Source organism: Scyliorhinus canicula, chromosome 9 (genome assembly GCF_902713615.1).
Source record: "Scyliorhinus canicula chromosome 9, sScyCan1.1, whole genome shotgun sequence".
In the NCBI taxonomy this organism is placed as follows: Eukaryota; Metazoa; Chordata; class Chondrichthyes; order Carcharhiniformes; family Scyliorhinidae; genus Scyliorhinus; species Scyliorhinus canicula.
The window spans coordinates 45,793,846-45,818,993 of record NC_052154.1 but is presented as its reverse complement, the minus strand read 5'-3'; the positions used below and the strand labels follow the sequence as shown (position 1 = coordinate 45,818,993).

General features: G+C 46.3%; 1 protein-coding gene across 2 annotated transcripts in view; it reads left to right on the top strand.

Annotated features, from left to right (window-relative positions):
* Positions 1–25,148, top strand: part of shcbp1 (SHC SH2-domain binding protein 1) — a 67,796-nt gene that overhangs the window by 13,953 nt on the left and 28,695 nt on the right. For both annotated transcript variants that reach the window (XM_038806632.1, XM_038806631.1), the window contains exons 7-10: positions 1–240; positions 3,401–3,575; positions 5,154–5,274; positions 7,292–7,423. In XM_038806632.1, the coding sequence (XP_038662560.1) occupies positions 1–240; positions 3,401–3,575; positions 5,154–5,274; positions 7,292–7,423 (668 nt within the window). The remainder of the gene's footprint in view (positions 241–3,400; positions 3,576–5,153; positions 5,275–7,291; positions 7,424–25,148) is intronic.

Below are 25,148 nucleotides of genomic sequence, written 5' to 3'. Positions count from 1 at the left end.
GTGCTATGATATTCTTGAAGATCGTGTTCCTGCTAATCTTGTTGCTGAATATAATCGTCTGTTATCCAAGTGTGAGGAAATCTATAAGGAATTTGTAAAATTGAGAGAGAATATTTCAACTATTGATTCTGCACCGGAATCTGAATCGAATAACGTTTCCATGGTGGAAGGAGTTCAACTTTGTGAACAATTGGAGAAGCTTAAATATAAACTTCAAATAATGGAGACCCCACTTTATAGGTAATCCATATTTTGTTTTACTCCACTGGTATTGTTTACCTTGTCTCTTTCCTGTTGGATAATAAAAATAATGGAAATTTGCATTTTTATAATTATGTATTTACTATCTTATAAAGATCTTCAACTGTGATTAAAAACTAATAATGGGCTAGATTTTGCATGCAGGAGTTGCTGCTGACCGACAAAGGTCTAGCAATCTCTGGTCCAATCCTCCTCCTTACTGATGGAGGTTTAAATTTGATGCAAAGTCAAGGGGAATTCCATGCTTGCAGTAAGCAGCCAATCACATGAATGTATTCTCACAGTAAATTTGGAAGGTAAAAGCACTGCAACCTTCCCCTAATTTAAATTTGAGTATAAAATAAATAATTGGATTTGGAAGGTACAATATCAATATAAACTTTAAAAGAAACTAATAACATTACATGGAATTTTTAATCTCACTGATGAAATTTGACATTCCACCACTGTAGAATTCACTTTTCACGGACAGTAAAGTTAGTATGCAGTTTAAAAACCCAGTTACACCTCATTCACAAGTTGTAACTTTTTAAAGGGCTTTTCCAGTGAGACTAACAATTTGAAAGTGGAGGTTTTGGTACTGATTGTGGGGGAACCTCCAAAGCACACCTGGAGAAACGTTGAATCACTGACTGTGATGGAATACTCTCCGCTTTCCTGAATAAGTGCTGCTAAAATAGCACTTAAGCTACAAAACACCCAACTTTTTTGGCAACGCTGCCCACTACCTGAAAAGTAGGCACATTGTGGCAACAGAGTATGCATCTACAAGGTGCACTGTATCAATTGCAAGGCTCCTTCGATAGCCCACTCTAAACCTATGGCCTCTGCCACATAGAAGAAGGGCAGCAAGTGCATGGGGACCACCACCATCTTCAAACTTTCCTTCAAGTCGCACACTTTCTGACTTGAAATATTTTTGTTCCTTCTCTGTCATTGATTCGAACTCCTGCAACTCCCACCCTATAACAGCATTGAGTGTACCTACATCACATGGACAGCAGCCATTCAAGAAAGCGGGTCGCCACCATTTCAAGGGCAATTAGAAAAAACGGCATTCACGTGCCATGAACAAATGAAAAAGAATTCTGCATTTCGGTGATATGGTCTCCTGAAGTTGCTGTTAGTTTTTGTGAACTAATGATGGTGATACTAACAGTTTCACCATTATTACCATAATAAGGGGCGGCACAGTGGTAAGTACTGCTTCCTCAAGGCGCTGAGGTCCCAGGTTCGATCCCGGCTCTGGGTCACTGTTCGTGTGGTGTTTGCACATTCTCCCCGTGTTTGCGTGGGTCTCGCCCCCACAACCGAAAAAGATGTGCAGGGTAGGTGGATTGGCCATGCTAAATTGCCCCTTAATTGGAAAACATTAATTGGTTACTCTAAATTTATTTTAAAAAATTATTACCACAATAAAATTTGGGACAGTATATTTCACTATGCCTTGCACTAAGTGGACTTATGTTCCACCTGCTCAATTATAACAAATATATCCTATAGAGGGAGTGGGAATAATGACGAGTCATCTTTAATTTAAAAATATTGGGTATGAATAGAACTTTATTGATTCATGAGAAGCCAGTGTCACTGTCAAAGCTAGCTTTATTTATCCCTTATCGCCCTTGACAAAATAATGAACTGTCCTCTTGAACCCTAAAGTCTGTGGTGATGGTACACCCAGAGTGCTATTAGGTACAGAATTTTGATCCAGTGACAATAAACAAATGGCAATATATTACCAAATCAGGATGGTGGGTGAGGTAATGGTGATCCTTAGGTGCCTGCTGCTGTTGCTCTTCTGGATAATAGACATGCAGGTTAGGAAACTGTCAAAGAAGCCTTGTTGAATTGTTGCAGTGCATTTTGTAGATGGTGCATGCAGCCATGTTGTGCCAGGAGTGAATGTTCTGTGGCTGTCTAAGCAGGATATTTTTGCCCTGGATGGTGTTGAGTTTCTGGTGTTGTTCAAGCTGCACTCCTCCAGACAAGAGGCAAGAGCATGGTGGTTAGCATCAATGCTTCACAGCTCCAGGGTCCCAGGTTCGATTCCCGGCTGGGTCACTGTCTGTGTGGAGTCTGCACGTCCTCCCCGTGTGTGCGTGGGTTTCCTCCGGGTGCTCCGGTTTCCTCCCACAGTCCAAAGATGTGCGGATTAGGTAGATTGGCCATGCTAAATTGCCCGTAGTGTAAGGTTAATGGGGGGATTGTTGGGTTACGGGTATACGGGTTACGTGGGTTTAAGTAGGGTGATCATTGCTCAGCACAACATCGAGGGCCGAAGGGCCTGTTCTGTGCTGTACTGTTCTATGTTCTAAGTATTCCATCACACTTGTACTGTATAGATGGTGGAAGTACTGGGGAGTCAGGAGGTGAATTTCTTTGTTTCTTTTAAAGTTTATATTTTACCTACTAACTCAGTCATTTATTTATGTGAAAATTCAAGTTTAAGTTGTGATTCCCAGATATTGATGGTGGGAATTCAGTGATGGTGATCGTCAAGAGGAGATGGTTAGATTCTTTCTTGTTGGAGTAGGTCATTGCTAAGCATTTGTGTGTTGCAAGTATTACTTGTCATTCAGTCCAAAGCAGAATTTTGTACAGGTCTTTATGCAGTACACAGAAGCTGCTTTGTTATCTGAAGAGCTGTGAATAGAACTGAACACTGTAATTATCTGCGAACTACTGACCTTAGAATGGAGCGAGAGGGCAGCACAGTGGCGCAGTGGATTAGCCCTGCTGCCTCACGGCGCCGAGGTCCCAGGTTCGATCCCGGCTCTGGGTCACTGTCCGTATGGAGTTTGCACATTCTCCCCGTGTTTGCGTGGGTCTCACCCCCACAACCCAAAAATGTGCAGGCTAGGTAGATTGGCCACGCTAAATTTCCCCTCAATTGGAAAAATGAATTGGGTACTCTAAATTTAAAGAAAAAAAGAATGGAGGGAAGGTAATTGAAGCAGTTGAAGATGGTTAGGCTTTAGGATACTTTTCGGATACTACCCTGAGGAACTCCAGCATTGATGTTTTAGGACTGAATGCATGCAATATTGGTAATAATTGGGAGAAATTTGGATAAGGCTATAAAGCTGAAACTCTGATTCCAACTAAAACATCAATAACCGTAAGAATTTTTTTCTAGGTATGTGTTATGCCAGGATAGCTACGGATTGCCAACAAAGCAGGCGAAAGGAATTCGTCCCTCGGGTGAAAATGTTATTCATGTAGTTTCGAATTCCATGACTATTACACTGCTGCAATCTCTGCTGAGGGAGAAATTAAACCCAGACCAAGTGAATCAGGAACATGTGTTGGAGGTATTGATTTTCACTGACCATCAATAAAATCATTACTATCATTTATTACCCCAATCAAAAATACAACTTGAGGGATTGCAGAATGGGCAAATTTGTAACCTTTCAAACAAACATTTTAGCATTACAAGAAAAATAAGGGGCTGGATGCTCCCAAAATGAGACTATGTCCCCATGCCGGCGTAAAAACGGTGGAGTTTTACTCCCAAAATTCCGATTTAAAAAAAAAGTTGACCTAATTCAATGCCCTGCAGGGGGCTAGCAGGGACCCGGAGTAAATCTCGGGCCCCTGCACTTCCGGTTCGAAGTCCGCGCATGTGCATGGTGGCGGCCTCCAGCGGCCGTGCCGAGCTCAATGGTGGACTTGGACCATGGAGCCACACCGAGAAATGAGACCACCCCGATCGCCGCGCGCCTGAGCCTGAAACCACGCAGATCTAATCCCTAGCCTCCGATTTCCCACCCCACCCTTGACTAGGGTGGGCACGGAATGAGTCCGCAGCCGCCACGCCAGCATCCCGACCTTCAATAGGTAGTTAGTTCCACGTTGTCAGGAACTCGGCCGGTCGAAAGCGGGGTCTCGCTGGGTGGCGCTCTATCAATGGGCCCCCGGCCGCGCGGCGTACTCTGCGGTCACGACAATTTGCAGGTCCTGGAGAATCGCTGGGCCCGATTACGGCATGAAAGTGGATTCTCTGCCCCCGTGCCTGCCACAATTTCAGCGCGGGGCTGTGGCCAATCCAGCCCAAGATATTTGTAGTATTTATCAACAGAATGAATTACTTTTTAAGTGCAGTGATGTGTTGCTGATGTTGCTCAATGAGACAAATAGCCTGTTAGCCATTCTGGTGATGGTGGGTGGTGAGGGAGTAACCTTGGCCAGGGCAAGGGAATCCTCCTCCCATTCTTTCAATAAAGCCGTGAGATCTTTCATGTGCAAATGAACCATTGGAACAAACTGATGGTATCTGAATTTGACATGTCTAAAAGGATAATGCGTCTTGCACTGTAGTACTGCCAGCTAGATAAATTTAGCATGTCCAAAAGGATAATGCCTCTGACACTAGTACTGCCGGCTAGATAATGAGTTCCATGTATGCCATTTACACCTGTAACCTTCTGATCCAAATTTGATAGTGCGACCAAAAGAGCTAATCTAATTGAGATTGCCCGGCCTATTCTCAAATTTTCATTTAACCTTTCGTGATGTAAAATTTGTTAATGTTTCATATCCAGTTAAGTTAAGATTTAGGAAAATTCTGTTGTGCCAACTAGCATGTTTTTAAACTTGAGAGAGTCTGGCAATTCTTTACAAAAACGTCACAAATGGCTAAGTACATGCAATATGCAAGTTCCCCATCTTGGCTTTTCTGATCATTAAACTGAGTTTTGAAATTTGGGAGGACTTGCAAATTTCAGAGTTAGTATTGCAGAGTGTTAAAAGGAATGAAGAACTACACAACCATGGTTCTCCCATACTGCTGAGTCTAAAGATTGCCTATATAGGAAATTGCTTTGCATGTAAATGAAATAACTTTATTGAATGAATGAGTAATTTATTGTAACTACCGTTTGTCATAGTTTCACAGTGATCCACTTGTAGCAGTAAATACCTGCTTTGAAGGAGATGTTGTTGTTATCTGTCCTGGCCATTACTGTGTGAATGGCTACTTCAACATTGCTGATTCCATTCAAGTAGAAGGTAGGGGCTGTAAGAATATGTGTTGTATCTTTACACAAATTTTCTTATCTGTAAAAATGTGGAAGGGTGATATCTCAATGCAAGCAGCATTCTTCGACTCAACAAAAATTGTATTTAAATATACAATATACATTTGTATAGTCCTGTTTTTAATATTTGGCAGGTATCTTTTTTAATGTATTTTAGTTTGAATCTTGTGGTACTATGAATTATTGCTTTCCTTGCTTGTCTAATATAAATTCAGGTCACTAGAGACTGGAGATTGAAAGATTTGCATTCATAATAGTGCTTTTCAAATTTTTTCGCAACCATCTCAAAGTATTAAAAATTAAATACTGGGGTAACATGGTGGTGCAGTGGGTTAGCCCTGCTGCCTCACGGCACCGAGGTCCCAGGTGCGATCCCAGCTCTGGGTCACTGTCCGTGTGGAGTTTGCACATTCTCCCCTTGTGTGTGGGTTTCGCTCCCACAACCCAAAGTTGTGCAGGGTAGGTGGATTGACCACGCTAAATTGCCCCTTAATTGGAAAAATCAATTGGGTACTCTAAATTTATTTAAAAAAAATTAAATACTAAGACTTTGTTCTGATGGTTTCATTGAAAAATGACCGAATATGAATAATACTGAGGGTGTGGGCGTTGGAGATTGAGGTAGCATGTACTGTTAGCAGAAGCAAGAGTAAACATAGCAATAAAGTGCTTAGATCCAAGTGCAGCCAACATACATGTAATTGTCTTATTTAACATGATCAAGCCACAAGGAAAAGGGTGAAGCATAAATCTTTTCAGTCAAATTTGGGAAATTGAAGCAAAGAACAACTTTGGGAAGAGAAAAGTTTCTGTCTAATTTCAGTTCTGACAGTGCCTGAAGTAACAATTCGGAATGGTGCAGGTGCAATAACTGAAGAGAGGGAGTTAAAGACAGTTCTGCTATTGGGATATTAAGGATCTGCATAAGGTTGCAATTAATATTCTTTCTCTCATGCAACGACACCTTTTTAAAACTTAGTCAGAATAATCATTTGATATTTAATAGAAGTCATTTGTAATTAGCCATAAACATAAATGTGAGATGTTATGTTAAACTTGTATCGAACATCGATACAACTGGCAGTACTGTGTCCGCTCTGATCATTCTAATAAAAACAAATGTAGAGACCCTGGAGAGGTGCAAAAAAAGGATGTACCCAAAATTGAAGGTTTCACTTCGGATACCGATGAGAAACTTGAAACTATTTTCAATTTGTGAAACTGGGGTTACTTCGCGCCAGGAGTGATGACTGATGATAGATATTTAAGTTTAAAAAATTACTTTAATTTAAACATAGAATTAGCCACATTAACAGTCAAACAATTAGAACATAGAACATAGAACAGTACAGCACAGAACAGGCCCTTCGGCCCTCGATGTTGTGCCGAGCAATGATCACACTACTCAAACCCACGTATCCACCCTATACCCGTAACCCAAACAACCCCCCCTTAACCTTACTTTTTAGGACACTACGGGCAATTTAGCATGGCCAATCCACCTTATTTAATTCTTAAATAAAAGGAAAGGAACTTTAACCCACTACAGCTGCAACTGTATATATTCCAACAAAGCAACCCAATGCAGTTCAAAATCCATTCATAAAGTTAGTAACCAGGGTTACTTATCTGTGCAGACCTTTGGAGAACAACATGAAAATTCTCTGTCTTGTCAGACATAAATGCTATGGCAAAACTGCTGTTCAACTCAATATCTGCTAGCAGGCTTCAAGACTACAAAGCAAATAGAGATCTCTTAAAATTATGAAAGGATCGATAGGGTAAATGTAGAGACGTTTTCACTGATGGGGAAGACCAGAACTAGGCACCATAAATACAAAGTGGTGACTGAGAAGAGAATTTTTGATGGGACCAAAGACAGTGGTTTTGCCTTCCCAATATTAAATTGAAAGAAATTTCTGTTCATCCGGTACTCTGTCTGATAAACAGTCTGACAAAATCATGAAACTATTTTCTTCTGTGCCTAGGTTATGGGCCTCCTGATGATGTTGTGCTGGAAAAGGAAGGTAAAGGAGATGCCTTTGTTGCTTGCACAGCCAGTTGTGTAAAAATATCCAACTTGAAATTTATTCAGCATGATGCTACAGAGGGTATTCTATGTAAGTACAGTATAACTGTCTACAATATGGAAAATGGTCGAGTGATCTGCAAGAATGAAATGGTTAAAATAAAGTTCTAATTCCTATATTTTTAACTCCAAACTAAGTATTATCAGATACCCGTCCCATACTTCAATTCTGCTGTTCTGCTTTCCTTATTACTTATTCCTTATTACTAATACTTCTGCTTTACCTTAACACACACATCAGAGGCTATGTCTTTCTTTTGAGAACAAACCCATCTAAATGTGATTTTAAATATATAATAACACACATTGTAGTTTTGGGGGTAGATGAGCAGTGTTATATTAATCTTTTATTAGTGTCACAAGTAGGCTTCCATTAACACTGCAATGAAGTTGCTGGTTGCCACACTCCGGTGCCTGTTTGGATACACTGAGGGAAAATTCAGAATGCCCAATTCACCTAACAAGCATGTCTTACGGGACTTGTGGGAGGAAACTGGAGCATCCGGAGGAAACCCATGCAGACACTGGGAGAATGGGCAGACACTGCACAGACAGTGACCCAAGCCGGGAGTCGAATCCAGGTCCCTGGTGCTATGAAGTAACAGTTCTAACCACTGTGCTACCATGGGGCCACCATTGTTTACCTTCCCTGTCTATGTATTCATTCCTAATATCAGAGTTGCAGCAATAAGAATGCAGTTAGTCAAAACTGGATCGGCTGTCTTCCATCTGATCTGAAGTGGCTCGTGACAATTTTATTGAACTAATATATCAATTATTTAATGCAGGCAAAACCCGTGTCATCTTGCTGCTAAATTACCACAGACTAATGATAAAACTCCTTAATCTAGATGTTACCTTTTTGGGCTAATCTTTTCTTTCAACATATTTTTAAAAATAGACTTAAAATGCTTATTAATTACCAATGTCACTCTAATAGAAAAAAGGGGGATTCTCTGACCCTGAGGCTAAGTGTTGACGCCGTCGGAAATGGCGTCGCGTTTCTCGACGGCATCAACAGGGCCCCAGGATCAGCAATTCTGGCCCCTATGGCGCTGGAGCGCTTCACGCCGCTCCAGCTGCTGATCCGGCCGTGGAATGGGCGCTGGGGGATGCGCGCATTTGCAGTGGGTCTGGCGCGAACCCGTGCATGCACAGTCCCACCGGCGCGATTGCCGCGCATGCGCAATGTCTCCTTTGTCCGCGCCGGCTCCGACCCAACATGGCGCAGGAGTACAGGCGTCGGCGCGGGAGACAGAGGCCGGCCCGCCGATTGGTAGTTCCCGATCGCGGGCCTGGCCACATCGGGACCTCCCCCCAGCCCCACTGGCTGTCATCCGACCCTTCAACGTTGAGTTCCCGCCGGCTGATAGCAGATTTGAACGGCGCCGGCGGGACTCCGGTGTTTCCACGACGGCCACTCGGCTCATCCCGGCCCGAGGATCGGCAGGCCGGCCGCGTAGACCAACCCGCAACTGGCGCCGCGCCAACCATGCGGGGCGGCATGGCACGATTTGCGCTAGTCGCGGGGATTGCCCGGCCCCAGGCTGACAGAGCCCCGCCCAAATATTATGGATGCTTGGAAGTCTGAAATTGAAAACCAATAATGCTGGAAACACAACGGGTCAGGCAGCATCTGTGGAGAGAGAAATAAAGTGAATACTTAAGGTTAAGAATCTGTCACTTTTGACATTAACTTCTGTTTTGCAGATTGTGATCTCGGGTGCTTAGAGTTTCTTGCTCTGCCTAGTGATTGTGTGTTCTCTCTCCTGCAACTTTTCTTTCACGTGTCTATTGCTTGTAGAAGCAATCTGAAGCAATTAATCACAATGCAAGAACATAATTTGTTAATGCAATATTATAAGCTGGTTAAACTCACTGGAGATTGCAGATCAGAAGCTTTTTAATACATCTGGTGAGTAAAACCTCCACATTGTTTCTTCAACTATATGAAGGGCAGCCTATATTCAGACATTTCTTATTGTGGGGAAGGGTCTGAAGTTTGGAATTGTAGGAGATAACCAATATATATTGCATTAGTCTTCAAGGAGAATTTAGATTTTGTTTTAAAAGTAGGACCTCCCAATCTAATTTCAGTTGACAGGATTGTGAGTAAGAGGCCTGTTGTTTTTTTTTTTTAAATAATTTTTATTGAAATTTTTCGATACAAACATTTACCCCTATTACATTTTAAATTGTAACACCACAAATCCCCCCTGGAAAGTCCTCCCCACGCCCTCCCCCGCGCGCTCCCCCCCCCCCCCCCCCCCGTCTAGCAACCAAACCGTTTTTCCCTTTCTGCCGATGGCCTCGGGCAGTCATTGCCCGCGACCCCCCGCTGACGTGCTCCCTTCGTTGCTATCCCCCCCCCCCCCCCCCCCCCCCCCTTTTCTCCCCGGGTTGCTGCTGTTTCGGCCTCCAGTTCCTATCTCTGATCCAGAAAGTCAAGGAAGGGCTGCCACCGCCGGAAGAACCCCTGTACCGACCCTCTCAGGGCGAATTTGATTCTTTCCAATTGGATGAAGCTTGCCATGTCGTTTAACCAGGTGTTAACACTTGGTGGCCTTGTGTCCCTCCACTGAATCAAGATCCTTCTCCGAGCTACCAAGGACGCAAAGGCCAATATTCCGGCCTCCCTTGCCTCCTGTACTCCTGGCTCCACCCCAACCCCAAAAATCGCTAGCCCCCACCCTGGTTTGACCCTGGTTCCCACCACTCTCGATACCGTCCCCGCCACCCCCTCCCAGAACTCTTCCAGTGCCGGACACATCCAGAACATATGTACATGGTTCGCAGGGCTTCCCGAACACCTAACACACCTGTCCTCCCCCCCCGAAGAACCGACTCATCCTAGTCCCCGTCATATGGGCTCTGTGCAGCACCTTAAATTGGATGAGGCCCAACCTTGCGCACGACGACGACGAATTGACCCTCTCTAGGGCATCCGCCCATGTCCCATCTTCTATCTGCTCTCCCAGCTCCGCTTCCCACTTGTCTTTCAGCTCCTCTATCGGTACCTCCTCCACCTCCTGCATTATTTTGTAGATGTCCGAGACCTTCCCTTCTCCGACCCAGCCCCCTGACAGCACCCTATCACTCGCCCCTCTATCGGGAAGCAAGGGAAATCCTTCCACCTGTCGTCTGGCAAATGCCTTCACCTGCAGGTATCTAAACGTGTTCCCCGGGGGGAGCTCAAATTTCTCCTCCAGCTCTCCCAGGCTCGCAAACCTCCCCTCTATGAACATGTCCCTCAGTTGCCTGATGCCCGCCCTGTGCCAGCTCTGGAATCCCCCGCCAGTGTTCCCCGGGACAAATCTGTGGTTCCCTCTCAGTGGCGCCGCCATCAGACCCCCCACTTCCCCCCTGTGTCGCCTCCACTGCCCCCAGATTTTAAGGGTGGCCGCCACTACCGGACTCGTGGTATACCTTGTGGGGGGGAGCGGCCATGGTGCCGTTACTAGCGCCCCCAGGCTTGTATTGCCGCAGGACGCCCTCTCCATACGTTTCCAAGCTGCCCCCTCCCCCTCCATCACCCACTTGCGCACCATCGATGCGTTCGCCGCCCAGTAGTATCCGGAAAGATTGGGTAGCGCTAATCCTCCACTGTCCCTACTCCGTTCCAAGAAAATCCTTCTCACTCTAGGGGTGCCATGTGCCCACACATAGCCCATAATGCTGCTAGTTACCTTCTTGAAGAAGGCCCTGGGGAGGAAGATGGGCAAGCACTGGAACAGAAACAAGAACCTCGGGAGGACCGTCATTTTGACTGACTGCACCCTCCCTGCTAGCGACAGCGGTACCATGTCCCACCTCTTGAACTCCTCCTCCATCTGCTCCACCAGCCTTGAAAAGTTCAGCTTGTGGAGGGTCCCCCAGTTCCTTGCCACCTGCACCCCCAAGTACCTGAAGCTCTTTACTGCTCTCTTAAAGGGGAGCCGCCCAATTCCCTCCCCCTGATCTCCCGGGTGTATCACAAAGACCTCACTTTTACCCACATTTAATTTATATCCCGAAAAGTCCCCAAACTCCGCTAGTATTTCCATTACCTCCGGCATTCCCCCTTCCGGGTCCGCCACATACAACAACAAATCATCCGCATAGAGTGATACCCGATGCTCCTCCCCTCCCCTTGTCAGTCCTCTCCACCCCCCTGAACCCCTCAGTGCCATCGCCAACGGTTCGATCGCTAATGCAAATAGTAAGGGGGATAGGGGGCATCCCTGCCTGGTACCTCGATGGAGCCCAAAATACTCCGACCTCCTCCCGTTTGTAACCACACTCGCCATCGGGGCCGAATACAGCAGCTTCACCCACTTGATAAATCCCTCCCTAAACCCAAACCGTTCCAGCGTCTCCCACAGGTATTCCCACTCCACCCTATCGAATGCCTTCTCCGCATCCAGTGCTACCACTATCTCAGCCTCCCCCTCCACTGCTGGCATCATAATTACATTCAACAGTCTCCGGACATTTGTGTTAAGTTGTCGTCCCTTTACGAAACCCGTCTGGTCCTCATGGATTACCCCTGGCACACAATCCTCTATTCTGGTTGCCAGGACCTTTGCCAACAGTTTGGCATCTACATTCAAGAGGGAGATAGGCCTGTAGGACCCGCACTGTACAGGGTCTTTGTCCCGCTTCAGGATCAAGGAGATCAGGGCCTGTGACATTGTCGGGGGCAGAGCCCCCCCCTCTCGCGCCTCATTGAAGGCTCGCACCAGCACTGGACCCACCAAGTCCACGTACTTCTTATAAAATTCCACCGGGAACCCATCCGGCCCCGGCGCCTTCCCCGCCTGCATCTGGCCTATCCCTTTAACTAGTTCCTGCAGCTCTATCGGCGCCCCCAGCCCCTCCACCCGTTCCTCCCGGACCTTTGGGAACCTCAATCTATCGAGGAAGTTCTCCATTCCCCCCCTCCTCCTGGGCGGCTCAGACCGGTACAATTCCCTGTAGAAATCCCTGAAGACCCCGTTCACCTCTTGCCCCTTCTGCACTACGCTCCCTCCCTTCTCTCTCACTCCCCCAATCTCTCTGGCTGCATCTCGCTTGCGCAGCTGGTGTGCTAGCATCCTGCTCGCCTTTTCCCCGTACTCATAGACCGCACCCTGTGCCCTTCTCCATTGCGTCTCCGCCTTCCTAGTGGTCAGTAGGTCAAACTGGGCCTGTAAACTGCGCCGCTCCCTCAACAGCCCCTCCTCTGGTGTCTCCGCATATCTCCTGTCCACTTCTATAAGTTCCCCCACCAGTCTCTCCCTCTCCTGCCTCTCCTTCCTTTCTCTGTGTGCCCTTATGGAGATCAGCTCTCCTCTGATCACTGCTTTCAGGGTCTCCCAAACTACCCCCACCTTCACCTCGCCCGTGTCGTTCGTGCCCAGATATCTCTCAATGCCCTTCCGGACCCTTCCGCACACCTCATCGTCCGCCAGCAGCCCCACATCCAGGCGCCACAACGGGCGCTGGTCCCGTGCTTCCCCCAGTTCTACCTCTACCCAGTGTGGTGCATGGTCCGAAATCACAATGGCCGAGTACTCCGTGTCCTGCACTCTCGAAATCAGCCCCCTGCTCAGTACAAAAAAGTCTATTCTGGAGTACACCCTGTGGACGTGGGAGAAAAAAGAATACTCCCTCGCCCTTGGCCTGCCAAATCTCCAAGGGTCTACCCCCCCCATCTGCTCCATGAACCCCCTTAGCACCTCTGCCGCTGCCGGCCTCCTATTCGTCCTGGAACTCGATCTGTCCAGCCCAGGGTCGAGCACTGTATTGAAGTCCCCCCCATGATCAGGCCTCCTGCCTCCAGACCCGGAATGAGGCCCAACAGGCGCCTCATAAAACCCGCGTCATCCCAATTCGGGGCATATACATTTACCAGCACCACATTCTCTCCCTGCAGCCTACCCTTCACCATCACGTACCTACCCTCCTTATCTGCTACCACCTGCGCCGCCACGAACGACACCCTCTTTCCCACCAAAATCGCCACCCCCCGGTTCTTTGCGTCCAAGCCTGAGTGGAACATCGGGGCCTCACGGTAGCATGGTGGTTAGCATCAATGCTTCACAGCTCCAGGGTCCCAGGTTCGATTCCCGGCTGGGTCACTGTCTGTGTGGAGTCTGCACGTCCTCCCCGTGTGTGCGTGGGTTTCCTCCGGGTGCTCCGGTTTCCTCCCACAGTCCAAAGATGTGCGGGTTAGGTGGATTGGCCATGCTAAATTGCCCGTAGTGTAAGGTTAATTGGGGGGATTGTTGGGTTACGGGTATACTGGTTACGTGAGTTTGAGTAGGGTGATCATTGCTCGGCACAACATCGAGGGCCGGAGGGCCTGTTCTGTGCTGTACTGTTCTATCTACCTGTCCCACCCACCCCCTTCTCAGGCGCACCTGGTCTACTACTCTCAAGTGAGTCTCCTGCAACATTGCCACATCCGCCTGCAGTCCCTTTAGGTGTGAAAAAACCCTTGATCTCTTGACCGGTCCGTTCAGCCCCCTCACATTCCAAGTAATCAACCGGGTCGCGGAGCGACCCGTCCCTTTCCCCTGTCTATTAGCCATGTCCTGTCCCCTGTTCGCCCCGGGTCGACCCTCCCCTTCTGACCCGTTCCCCATGGCGATGGCCCCCCCCCCCTCTCTCCTCCCGTTCTTCCCTTCCCGTCCTCGGCCTTTCCAGCAGCAACCCGGTATCCCCCCCTAACCCCCCTTCCCCCCCTGGCTAGGACCCCTCCTAGCCGCAGTGTATCCACCATCGTACTCCCGAGAGTCAGCTGGTTTTCGCTGACCCGGCTGCCCCTGCCACACTCCGACTCCTCCCGATGTGGGGGGGGGAGGGGCCTCCCCCCCCCCTTGCCATCCCTCTCTGACCCCGCTTCAGCGCGGGAAAAGCCGCCATTGCTGGCCACACCCCACTCTTCTCTCCTCCCCCTTCCTCCGTCCCGCGCGCGGGAAACAGGGGAGAGCCCGCGCTTTCGCCCGGCCACACCCTACCCCGCCATCTTCAATTCCACCCCCGTCCCCATCCACGCCGATAAAAAAGCCCCCTTAAAACGAGAGGAAGAAAAAAGAGAAAAAGAAAACACGCATAACCAACTTGCTCCCCCCCCGTCCCGCCTCCCCAACTTAACAATATAACAATATAAATAACAAATTGCAAATAAATACATAACTATGCCTGCATAACTAACTAACTAAATAACTACCCAATAATAACGTACTTAACCATCACCCTCCATCGAACAGAACAGTAACCATAACCCTTAAAGAACAGATCAAAAAAACAGTAAAAAAGCCCCCCCTACAACAACAATAATTAAGGGAAGTTGGCAACGGGAAGAGACACACAAAAAGGAACAAAGAAACCCCCCATAACACAAGTTTCAAAGAAACCAAACGATCCATCAACTTTAACCAAGTTCCGACCTGGCCTAAGAAAGACATGGGCCACTTGATCAGTCAAGGGTACTCGGGCGGCCTCGACCGCCGGCGTTCCCAAGTTCTAGTTCAGGTCCAGCTTTTCCTCCCGAACAAAAGTCCATGCCTCCTCTGGGGTCTCAAAGTAATGGTGCTGGTCCTTGTAGGTGACCCACAAGCGCGCTGGCTGCAGCATTCCAAACTTGATCCTTTTTGCGTGCAGCACCGCCTTCGTTCGGTTAAACCGGGCCCGCCGCTTTGCCACCTCCGCACTCCAGTCCTGATATATCCGCACCGTCGAATTCTCCCATTTGCTGCTTTTCTCCCTCTTGGCCCACCTCAGCACTTTCTCCCGATCGCAGAGACGCTGGAACCGCACCAGCACCGCCCTCGGGGGCTCGTTTGCCCTAGGCCGCCTAGCCATGACCCGATATGCTTCTTCCAGCTCCAGGGGCGATGGACCGGCCCCCTCTCCCATCAGGGAGCTCAGCATCTCCGCTACATATTTCGGGAGATCAGGCCCCTCCAGGCCTTCTGCTAGGCCCAGGATCCTCAAGTTCTTCCGCCTCATTCGCGTGTCCAGCTCCTCAAAGCGGCTCTGCCATTTCAGGTGGAGTGCCTCGTGCACCTCCACCTTTCCCACGAGGACCGTGGCTTCCTCCTCCCTCACCGCCATCTCCTGCTGCAGCTCTCTTATCGACGCCTCTTGGGTCGCCTGGGCCCCCATCAGCCTTGTGGTCGTCGCGTTCATGGACTCTAAGAGTTCCACTTTCAGCTCCGTAAAACACCGGAGGAGAGCGGCCTGCTGCTCCTCCGCCCATTTTCTCCAATCTTCTAGTGCGCCACCGGCCGCCATTTTGGTCCTCTTCCCCCGCTTTTTTTGGGGAGCTGCTGCCGCTTTTTTTGTCGCCCCACTCCGAGTACCGACCATAAAGTTGGTCTCACTCTCCTCAGGGAGCCTGCCCCCACCGGGATTCGTCTTTACAGTACCGTCGGGGCCCTCCAATCGGCCCTTAAACACCTTTGTCGCAGGAGCTGCCAAATGTGCGACTTAGCTGGTCATAGCCGCAACCGGAAGTCAAGAGGCCTGTTGTTGAATGGAGTTGTATGTTAGGAAGGTTTTCAGTTCAAAAGCTTAAAATTGTTGGATACTTGTTTGCTTACATTTTGGAATTTTTCTCCATTGCAATGAGAAATAATGCTGTAGTTGCAACAGATACAAACACTCCAAGTGATATTTGGTTCTTTAGCAGAAAACAGGCCACGTATTTGGATTTTAGTTGCTATTTGAGCTTTAGTTGCCATTCGAGCCTATGTTGGTAACTGAATGAGAGAGGAAGAGGGAAATGGTAAAACCTGGCGGGTGAATAAGAAAAAAGGCAATCAAAGAGCAGTAATGAGAAATGGTATAAATGAGACTGAGGAAAGCAGAAGTAGGCACTTAACAATGAAGTGTTTGTGTCAGTTTTGTTTTGATAGTTCTCTTCAAGTTGAATACAAGCATGAGAAATGGGAGCAGGAGTGGCCCATATAGCCTTACAAAACCTGCTCTGCCATTCAATGCGATCATGATCTGCCTCAACTCTACTTTCCCGCTTGATCTCCATTTCCTTTGGTCAAAAATCTACATATCTCATATTTGAATATATTCAGTGATGGAATATCCATATAGCTGCCTGCCGCCAGATCACCACGGACAGGACGGGTACCATGTAAAGGCCTGTTCACCTTGGGTGGGAATTTCCGGTCGCCACCCATGTGCGGTCGAAAGATCCCGCTCGTAATCTTCTGGAGTAGACAATACTAAAGATTCTTAACCGTGTAAAGCGATTTCTCCTCATCTCAGTCCAAAATTATAGAGTCATAGAGGTCGATAGTACAGAAAAAGCCGTTCGGCCCATCATATCTGTGTCGGTTGCAAACAGCTACGTATTCTAATCCCATAGATCTTGGCCCATAGCCTTGTATGCCTTGGGATCGCAAATGCACATCTTAATGATTTTTAAATGTTGTGAGGGTCCCTACCTCCAGCACCCTTTCAGGCAGTGAGTTCCAGACTCCCACCACCCTCAGGATGAAAATGTTTATCCTCACATTTCCTCTAAACTCCTTCCCCTTACCCGTAAATCGATGACCCCTGGTCATTGATCCCTCAACCGAGGGAAAATTTTTCTTCCTGTCCGCTGTATCTATGCCCATAATTTTAAATGTATGTTCTAGATTTCTTAGACAATATCAGTCAAGTGTTTACCTGTTAAACCACTTCAGAATTTGGATGCTTCAATTAGATCACCTGTTATTCTTAACTCCAGAGAGTATAGGCCCAATTTACATAGACTCTTGTAGGACAACTTGCTCATCCCAGGAACCAATCTAATGAATCTCACTATTGCTTCCAACACAACTATATCTTTCCTTCGATATGGAGACCAAAACTGCACACACTATTCCAGCTTTTGTCTCATTGTTAATTGCATATCAATTGTGTTTAATTACATGCAGATGAAGAACATCAATTGTGGTTTTACTTGAGCCGATATAAAAATACACCACTGAACCAGTGTGTGGTTGAGTTAGCAGGCCTATGCTTGTGATGTTTCGCTCTAAGTAATAAAATTGAGTGAAGGTTAGCCACAGTATAATCCTTCACCAACAGGCTTTCTGCAATCTGACACTCATCAAAGACCCATATAATTGTAGCAAGACTCATTGTACCCCAGTCCCCAGTGATAAAATACAGCAAGCCAGTTGTCTTCCTAATTACTTGCTGGACCTGCATGCTAACTGCATTCCGTGTATAACTGTACCCAAATCAGTTTGAACATAAGATTTAAATGTTTTGTGCCATTTAAAAACAAATAAATAAATTCTACTTATTGCCATAGTGGATAACCTCATAATTCTCCATATTATAGTCACCTACTGCCTTGTTGCCCACTCACTTAACTTATCTATATCTCTAAGTAGCCTCAAAGCGTCCACCTGCCAGCTTACAAGCCCATCTAACTTTGTATTGCCAGCAAGCCTAGACGCATTACTCTGTCTGTTCATCTAAGTCATTAATGCAGTTTTTCAAATTAATTTGTGGGATATGAGTGTCACTGGCAAGGCCTCAACATTAATCTGAGAAGGCAGACATCTCATCCGAAAGATTAAATCTTCAACAGTGCAGCTGTCCCTCGGTGCTGCATTGAAGCATTAGCTGAGATTCTACGCTCAATTCCTCGACGAGGGATTTAACCCATAACTTGCTGACTACAGTGACAGTGCTGTCACAAAAATTGTTGCAACACAAAATATTTTAATAAAATTAAAACTAGATGCACTGCAGCAACTCGCTAAGCCTCCTCCGACAGCAGCTTCCAAGCGCCTAGAGGGACAAAGGCAGCAAGTTCCTATCCAAGCCACACACCATTCTCACTTGGAGTCAGACTTTTACAGATCAGAAAGAGACCTTTCGGTCCATTCTGTCTGCGCCGGCCATCAAGCATCTATGTGTTCTTTTTAAAAAAAAAAAAAAAAAAATTTAGAGTACCCATTCACTTTTTCCAATTAAGGGGCAATTTAGCGTGGCCAATCGATCCACCCTGCACATCTTTGGGTTGTGGGGGCGAAACCCATGCAAACATGGAGAATGTGCAAACTCTACACTGACAGTGACCCAGGGCCGGGATCGAAACTGGGACCTTGACGCCATGAGTCAGCAATGCAAACCATTGCACCACCGTGCTGCCCTTAGCATCTATCTATTTCTAATCCCATTTTCCAGCACTTCGTCCATAGCCTTGTATACTATGGGCGTTTCAAGTGATCATCTAAATGCTTCTTAAATTTTATGAGGTTTCCTGCCTCTACCGCCCTGTCAGATGCTGGGTCTCAGATTACCACCACCCTCTGGGTGAAAAGGTTTTTTCTCAAATCCCTTCGACGTCCTTTGTCCTTTACCTTAAGAATATGTCCTCTGGTTATTGACCCCTCTGCTCGGGGGAAACGTTCCTTCCGATCTACTTTATTTATGCCCCTCATAATTTTGTACACCTCAATCAAGTCCCTCTTCAGCCTTCACTGCTCTAAAGAAAACAACCCAGCCTAACCAGCCTCTCTCCATAGCTGTGAAACACCAGCTCTGGCAACATCCTTCTGCACCCTCTCTAGTGCAATCACATCCTTCCTATAATGCGGTTACCAGAACTTCACACGGTACTCCAGCTGTTGCCTATCGAGTGTTGCATTTATATCGCCATTCCTTCGCTATCGCTGGGTCCAAAACATTGAACTCATTTCCTAACAGCATTGTAGGTACACCTATAACACATGAAGTGCAGCGATTCAAGGCAGCAGTTCATTGTGCCTTCTCGAGGGCAATTGGGGATGGGCACAAAATGGTAACAGTGGATTTGTAAGGTGATGGAGGTCAAGGTCAATCAATTTTTGGAGTGCAAGGAGATTAATGTCACAGAATTCACAGCCTCTGTCCTGCTCCTGTAGTCACTGGTGATATGGTTGATCCAATTAAATTTCTGGTCAATGACAACCCTCAGGATGTTGTTGGTTTGGAATTCAGTAGTCATAATGTATCTGAATGTCAAAGGATGACATTTACATTGTCCAATTTTGGAGGAGATGGTCATTCCCTGGCACTTGTCGTAGCCATTTATCAGCCCAAGCCCTAGTGTTGTCCGTGATAGACCAGGGAATCTAGAGTTATGGGCTGCAGACATGAAAATGGAGCTGAGACACAACTGCATCAGCCATGATCTTATTGAATGGTGGAGCAGGCTCGAATGGCCGACTCCTGACTCCTATATTCCTATTTCTTAAAAGCCATCTACTGGCTTGTTGAAAGTTTGTTGATGTTTTTTTTTCCCCCAAGTACCATGTTAAATTATTAAACCTAGAAATAAATTGTGAATCCAGGTAATTAAATCTGTAACTGAGAAAGAACTTGATTTGTGTAGCCCCTTGTATGACCTCCATGTTTCATAGTCAGTTAATAATTTAACTTTGGTTACTGGGAAAATGTAGAGAAGTGTGGCAGCCTGTTTGCACGCAGCAAAATAGCAAGGAGATAAATGGCCAGATAATTAGTTTTGCTAATGGCTGGGGAGTAAATATTGGTGGAGGCAATGGGATAATTCTCTTTCTCTTCAAATAATACCATGGAATATTTTATACACACCCAGGGGAAACATCGCATTCGAAAGATGAGATCTTCTATCGTGCAGCTCTCCTTCAATACTGCACTGTGTATTTGAGATTCTATGTTCAAAACTCTGGATTGTGGCTTTAACCCACAACCTTCTGACATCAGTGACTGTGCTGACACAAACAAGTCAATAAAGGAAAAACAAAGTGCTTATTATATGAAAAGGTTGAGTACTGACTTGAGTATAAAATTAGACACACCACTTTCCATTTTGTACAGTGATGGTTTGTATTGTAGTGATGAACTTGGTGTTAAGCGTCACCTGTTGTGGCATGGAACCTCTGACGCATTTATTACCAGGAAGGCAATGTGTGATTTTCAAATTTCTGGCCTATGTTTTCTCTGGATACTCTTCGAGGCCAGCTAAGATTTTTGTTTCTGCTCACTTCTTCCAATGCTCTTCCAAACAGCCTCCAAAGGTCACAGCCATCAGTGATTGTCTCCCAGTTGTCAGTGTCAGTTTCTGCCTTTTTTTATATCTTCTTTTCAGACATTGTAGTGTGGGTATGAATGCCCAGGAGATCGTGACACAGTGGCCAGTTCACCATACAGAAGGTCTTTGGTTATGTGGCCATCATCCGTCTGATGAAGTTGCTGGTCCACCGTAGATGACTTAGCAATGAGTACATAATAAAGGATTTAACACACTCTAGGACCTCTGAGTTGGTGACCTGGTCCTGCCAAGGGTTGCCACAAATGCATCTGAGACAACAGATGGAAAGCTATTTAGTGTTTTCTCCTGCCTAATTATGTTGTCCAGGTCTCACCACTAAGAGGAGTGGGCTGAGGATGCAAGCTTGATAAACTCGGTTTGCTGAGTTTTGCACATTCTTCTCAGCTTGGACGCAACACAGCTTTTGCGATGCATGTGTGGATTTCACAGTTAATGATGGATTAGTGATAATTGTGTAGCCTAGATATGTGAAGCTATCACCAACCTCGAGCATCGCACTGATAACGATGATAGATGGCGATATGGCAACATCCTGGAACATGACATTTGACTTCCTGATGCTGATGGTCAAACCAAACCCTTTACCAAAAGCTCTCGTGAGTATGTCAATTTGTTGCTGAAGGTGTTCCATGGAATGGCATTGATGTAGAGCAACTCTGAGAACTTTGCCTTTGATCTCGGTTCTGGTAGTAAGTCGATACCCTCCTCGATGATGTGAAGTCATATAATCGCAGCAATGAGAAGCATATGCCAAGTAAGACAACCCTACTTGGCCTCACTGCAGATCTGAAAGGGTTTCTCTCAAGCTGACCTTTTCTTTCCATGATAACATGATGGGTGAAATCATATTTAACCGCTTCAGCGGACAGCCAATTTTCTCCAACAGCTTAGATAAACTGCCTCTGTTCACATGGTTAAATGCCTTGGGTGAAATTGATGAAGGCAATATATAGGGTCTCCTTTGTTCACAGCATTTCTCCTACAGATGCCGCATAGAGAAGATCACATCAGTTGTGGATCTTCCAGTTCTGAAATCACACAGGAATTTGGGGTAGGTGCATCGAGCCAGGATATGCAGTCTAATGAGGGCAATGTGGGCATGTATTTTTGCCATGATACTCCGCAGGGAAATGCATCAATAATTCTTGCAATTGCTGTGCTCACCTTTGTCCTTGTACAGAGTCACAATCTTTTAATTATACAGAGACAGAAGGTTGTGCAGATGCTGCAAGAGTTTCCGTTTCTCCTGCTTAATGGGTTCAGGCAGTGTAGCATCAAAACCTGGAATTTTGCCCATGGTAACTGAGTCAATAGCTCTGCTTAGCCCTCCACTGTTGGTTTGATATCGAGCAGGCATTCTTTGGTGTTTTGAGCTTCCTTGGTGATGGTGTTCTCCCTAGAGTACAGCTCAAGGTAGTGTTTCACCCATCTCTCCAGTTGTGTATTGCAATCGGTGATGACATCTGCTGCCTTTGTTTTCAATGGAGCCGTTTTTTTTGCATTTTTGATTTCTTCATTTTTGCCTCTGGATTTTAATCTGGATATTCTGGCAAAGTTGCTTGGCCCACGGCTGAACTATGATAAACTATGCTTTTGAGCTGCTTTTGGTGAATTTGGAGCTTTCTTGCTCAGATCTCTGTTGTAATTAATGAGAGTGGACTGCTTGCCTTCAAGGACATGTTCCATCACAGTGATAAAAGCAAATTACTGTGGATGCTGGATCCTGAAACAAAGACAGAAAATACAGGACAATCTCAGCAGGTCTGACAACATCTGTGGAAAGAAAAGAGAGCTAACATTTTGAGCCTGGATGTCTCTTTGTCAAAGTTTTGACAAAGAGTCATCCGGACTTGAAAAGTTAAGCTCCCTTTTTGCTCCACAGATGCTGTCAGACCTGCTGTGATTGTCCAGTATTATCTGTTTTTGTACCGTCACAGTGATGTTAGCCTTGAACTAGTCAGCATTTTTCTACTCTTGCTTCTCGCATGTTGAGAAGGTGGTATTGTAGATGAATCAAGTTGATGAACTTTGTTTTTTATCTGGGCAAGCAGTATAGCTGACATTGATAAAGTATGGCCATTCTGTTTTGAATGAATAAACTTCCAAAGGAGTACATGCTAACCCAGTACACACCAGGGAGAGAACTGTGTCACAGACCGTTCTGTGGTAGCTCAGTGTGTTGAGAATGTTGTTCAGAGTCACATCTGGTGATGATCTGATCGAGCTGGTGTCAATGCACTGATCTTGTTTGTTTTCAGGATATCTTGTGGAATGTCTTGTTCTGGAAGAAGATATTAGTTACACAAAGCTCATGGGGACAGCACTGCTCAAGTAGTCTTTCTCCTGTCTCGTTTATCTTTCCCAGAGCATGATGTTCAAGTCAGAAGGGCCGTCTCTCATGGTCCACGTTCACTTTTGTAAATGCCCCAGTGAGTAAAGATGTTCTGACTTGGGGATTTTGCTAATGGCAGTGTCAAGCTCCTCATCGAACTGGGCTTTTGCTTCTGTGGTGGAGCACAGTCTTGGAGCATAGATACTCATGAAGTAAACTGGTCCTGTTTGATTTGAGGCGGATGGAGACAACTCATTGAGCTATGCGTGTGTGTTAGGGGGTGGGAGAGAGTCATTGAGAGTGGCAAGTTCCCTGCAGCAAAGCCTACCCCATGATCACCTTTTTCCTCTGAACGCTTCTGCCAGATGAACGTGTAATGTTTTTCTTTCAGTAAACTTCTCGACAAGTTGTTTTGTTTTTTGTCAGGAAGCTGTGCGAGTGTTCAGCCTATTGAGTTCCTAATTGATCTCAGCTGTCTTGTGCGCATTTTCGACCAGCTATCCATGACCAAGTCATCTATCGGGAACATCAGGACCATTCTCTGCACATGGTCCTGGAACAATTCAGCCCTCTAGCCTGCTCCGCCATTCAATACAATCAGGGCTGATCTCATTTGGCCTCAACTCCACTTTTCTGTCCGTTCTCAATCACCCTTCAACCCATTAATTAAAAATCTGTCTATCTCTGTAAATTTACTTTCTGTCTCATCATTCATCATTCACTGAACTCGGGAGGGGGGGTAGCGAATTCCACAGATTCATAACTCCCTTTGAGAGAAGTAATTTTTCATCATTCCTATTTTAAATCTGCTTCCCCTTATCCTAAAACTTGGGGCGGTATTCTCCGCTCCCGGGACTAAGTGCCCGTGCCGTCGTGAATGCCGTCGTGTTTCACGACGGTGCGAACAGGGCCCGGGCATGACCTATTCTGGCCCCCACAGGAGGGCCAGCACAGCGCTGGAGCGGTTCACGCGCTCCAGCCTGGCACCGTGCCAACCCACGCATGCGCAGTTGGGGCAGCTCATTCCTGCGCATGCACAATTGGGCCTGGGGGGGGAGAAATACCGCCTGTGACTCTCGTTCTACATTGCCCCAGAAGAGGAAACATCCTCTCTGTGTCTACTTTGTCAATCTCCTTTTATCATCTTGTATTCTTCAATTAGATCTCCTGCCATTCTCGAGAGAATATAGGCCTAAACTGCTCAATCTCTTCACAAGACAGGCTCCTCATCTCTGGAATCAATGTTGTGAGCCTCCAATGCAACTACATTCCATCTCCAGTAAGTGGACCAAAACTGTACATAATACTCCAGGTGCGGTCTTACTTTTTTAAACTGCCTTTGACAGTTGCACCATCAATTCCTGACTTTTAACATAGAATCATAGGGGACAGCACGGTGGTCTAGTGGTTAGCACAGCTGCTTCATGGCGCTGAGGTCCCAGGTTCGAATCCTGGCTCTGGGTCACTGTCTGTGTGGGTTTCGCCCCCACAACCCAACAAAATGTGCAGAGTAGGTGGATTGGCCACGCTAAATTGCTCCTTAATTGGAAAAAATAATTGAGTAATCTAAATTTATTAAAAAAACCAAAAAAAAACATAGAATCATAGAATTTACAGTGCAGAAGGAGGCCATTCACCCCATCAAGTCTGCACCGGCCTTTGGAAAGAACACCTAACTTGTCCACACTTGTAGCCTATCCCTGTAACCCAGTAACCCCACCTAACCTTTTCTGGACAATAACAGACAATTTATCATGGCCAATCCACCTAACATGCACATCTTTGGACTGTGGGAGGAAACCGGAGCACCCGGAGGAAACCCACGTAGACACTGGGAGAACGTGCACACTCCGCACAGACAGTGACGCAAGCTGGGTATCGAACCTGGGACCTTGGAGCTGTGAAGCAACTGTGCTGCCCACCTGTGCTACCGTGCTGCCCACATACTTTATTCTTGTACTTTATTCCCTTTGCAATAAATGCTAACATTTCATCCATCTTCCTTATTGCCTGCTGTACCTGCATACTAATTTTCTGCTATTCATGTGTGAGAACACCCAGATCCCTCTGCACTGAAGCACTCTGAAGTTTCTCTACATTCATATCAAAAGTTGGCATTCTATTTTTACGATCAAAATGGATAACCTCGTATGTATCCACGTTAAACTCCATCTGCCAAATTTTGGCCACTCACCTAACCTACCCATTTCCATTTGTAAATTTCTTTAATGCAATTTACTATTCCACCTATGTTAATGTCATCTGCCAATTTGGCTGTAGCGCTTTCTATCCCTGCATACAAGTCATTAATATAGATTGTAAATAGTTGAGGCCTGAGGATAGAACCTTGAAGTACCCCAC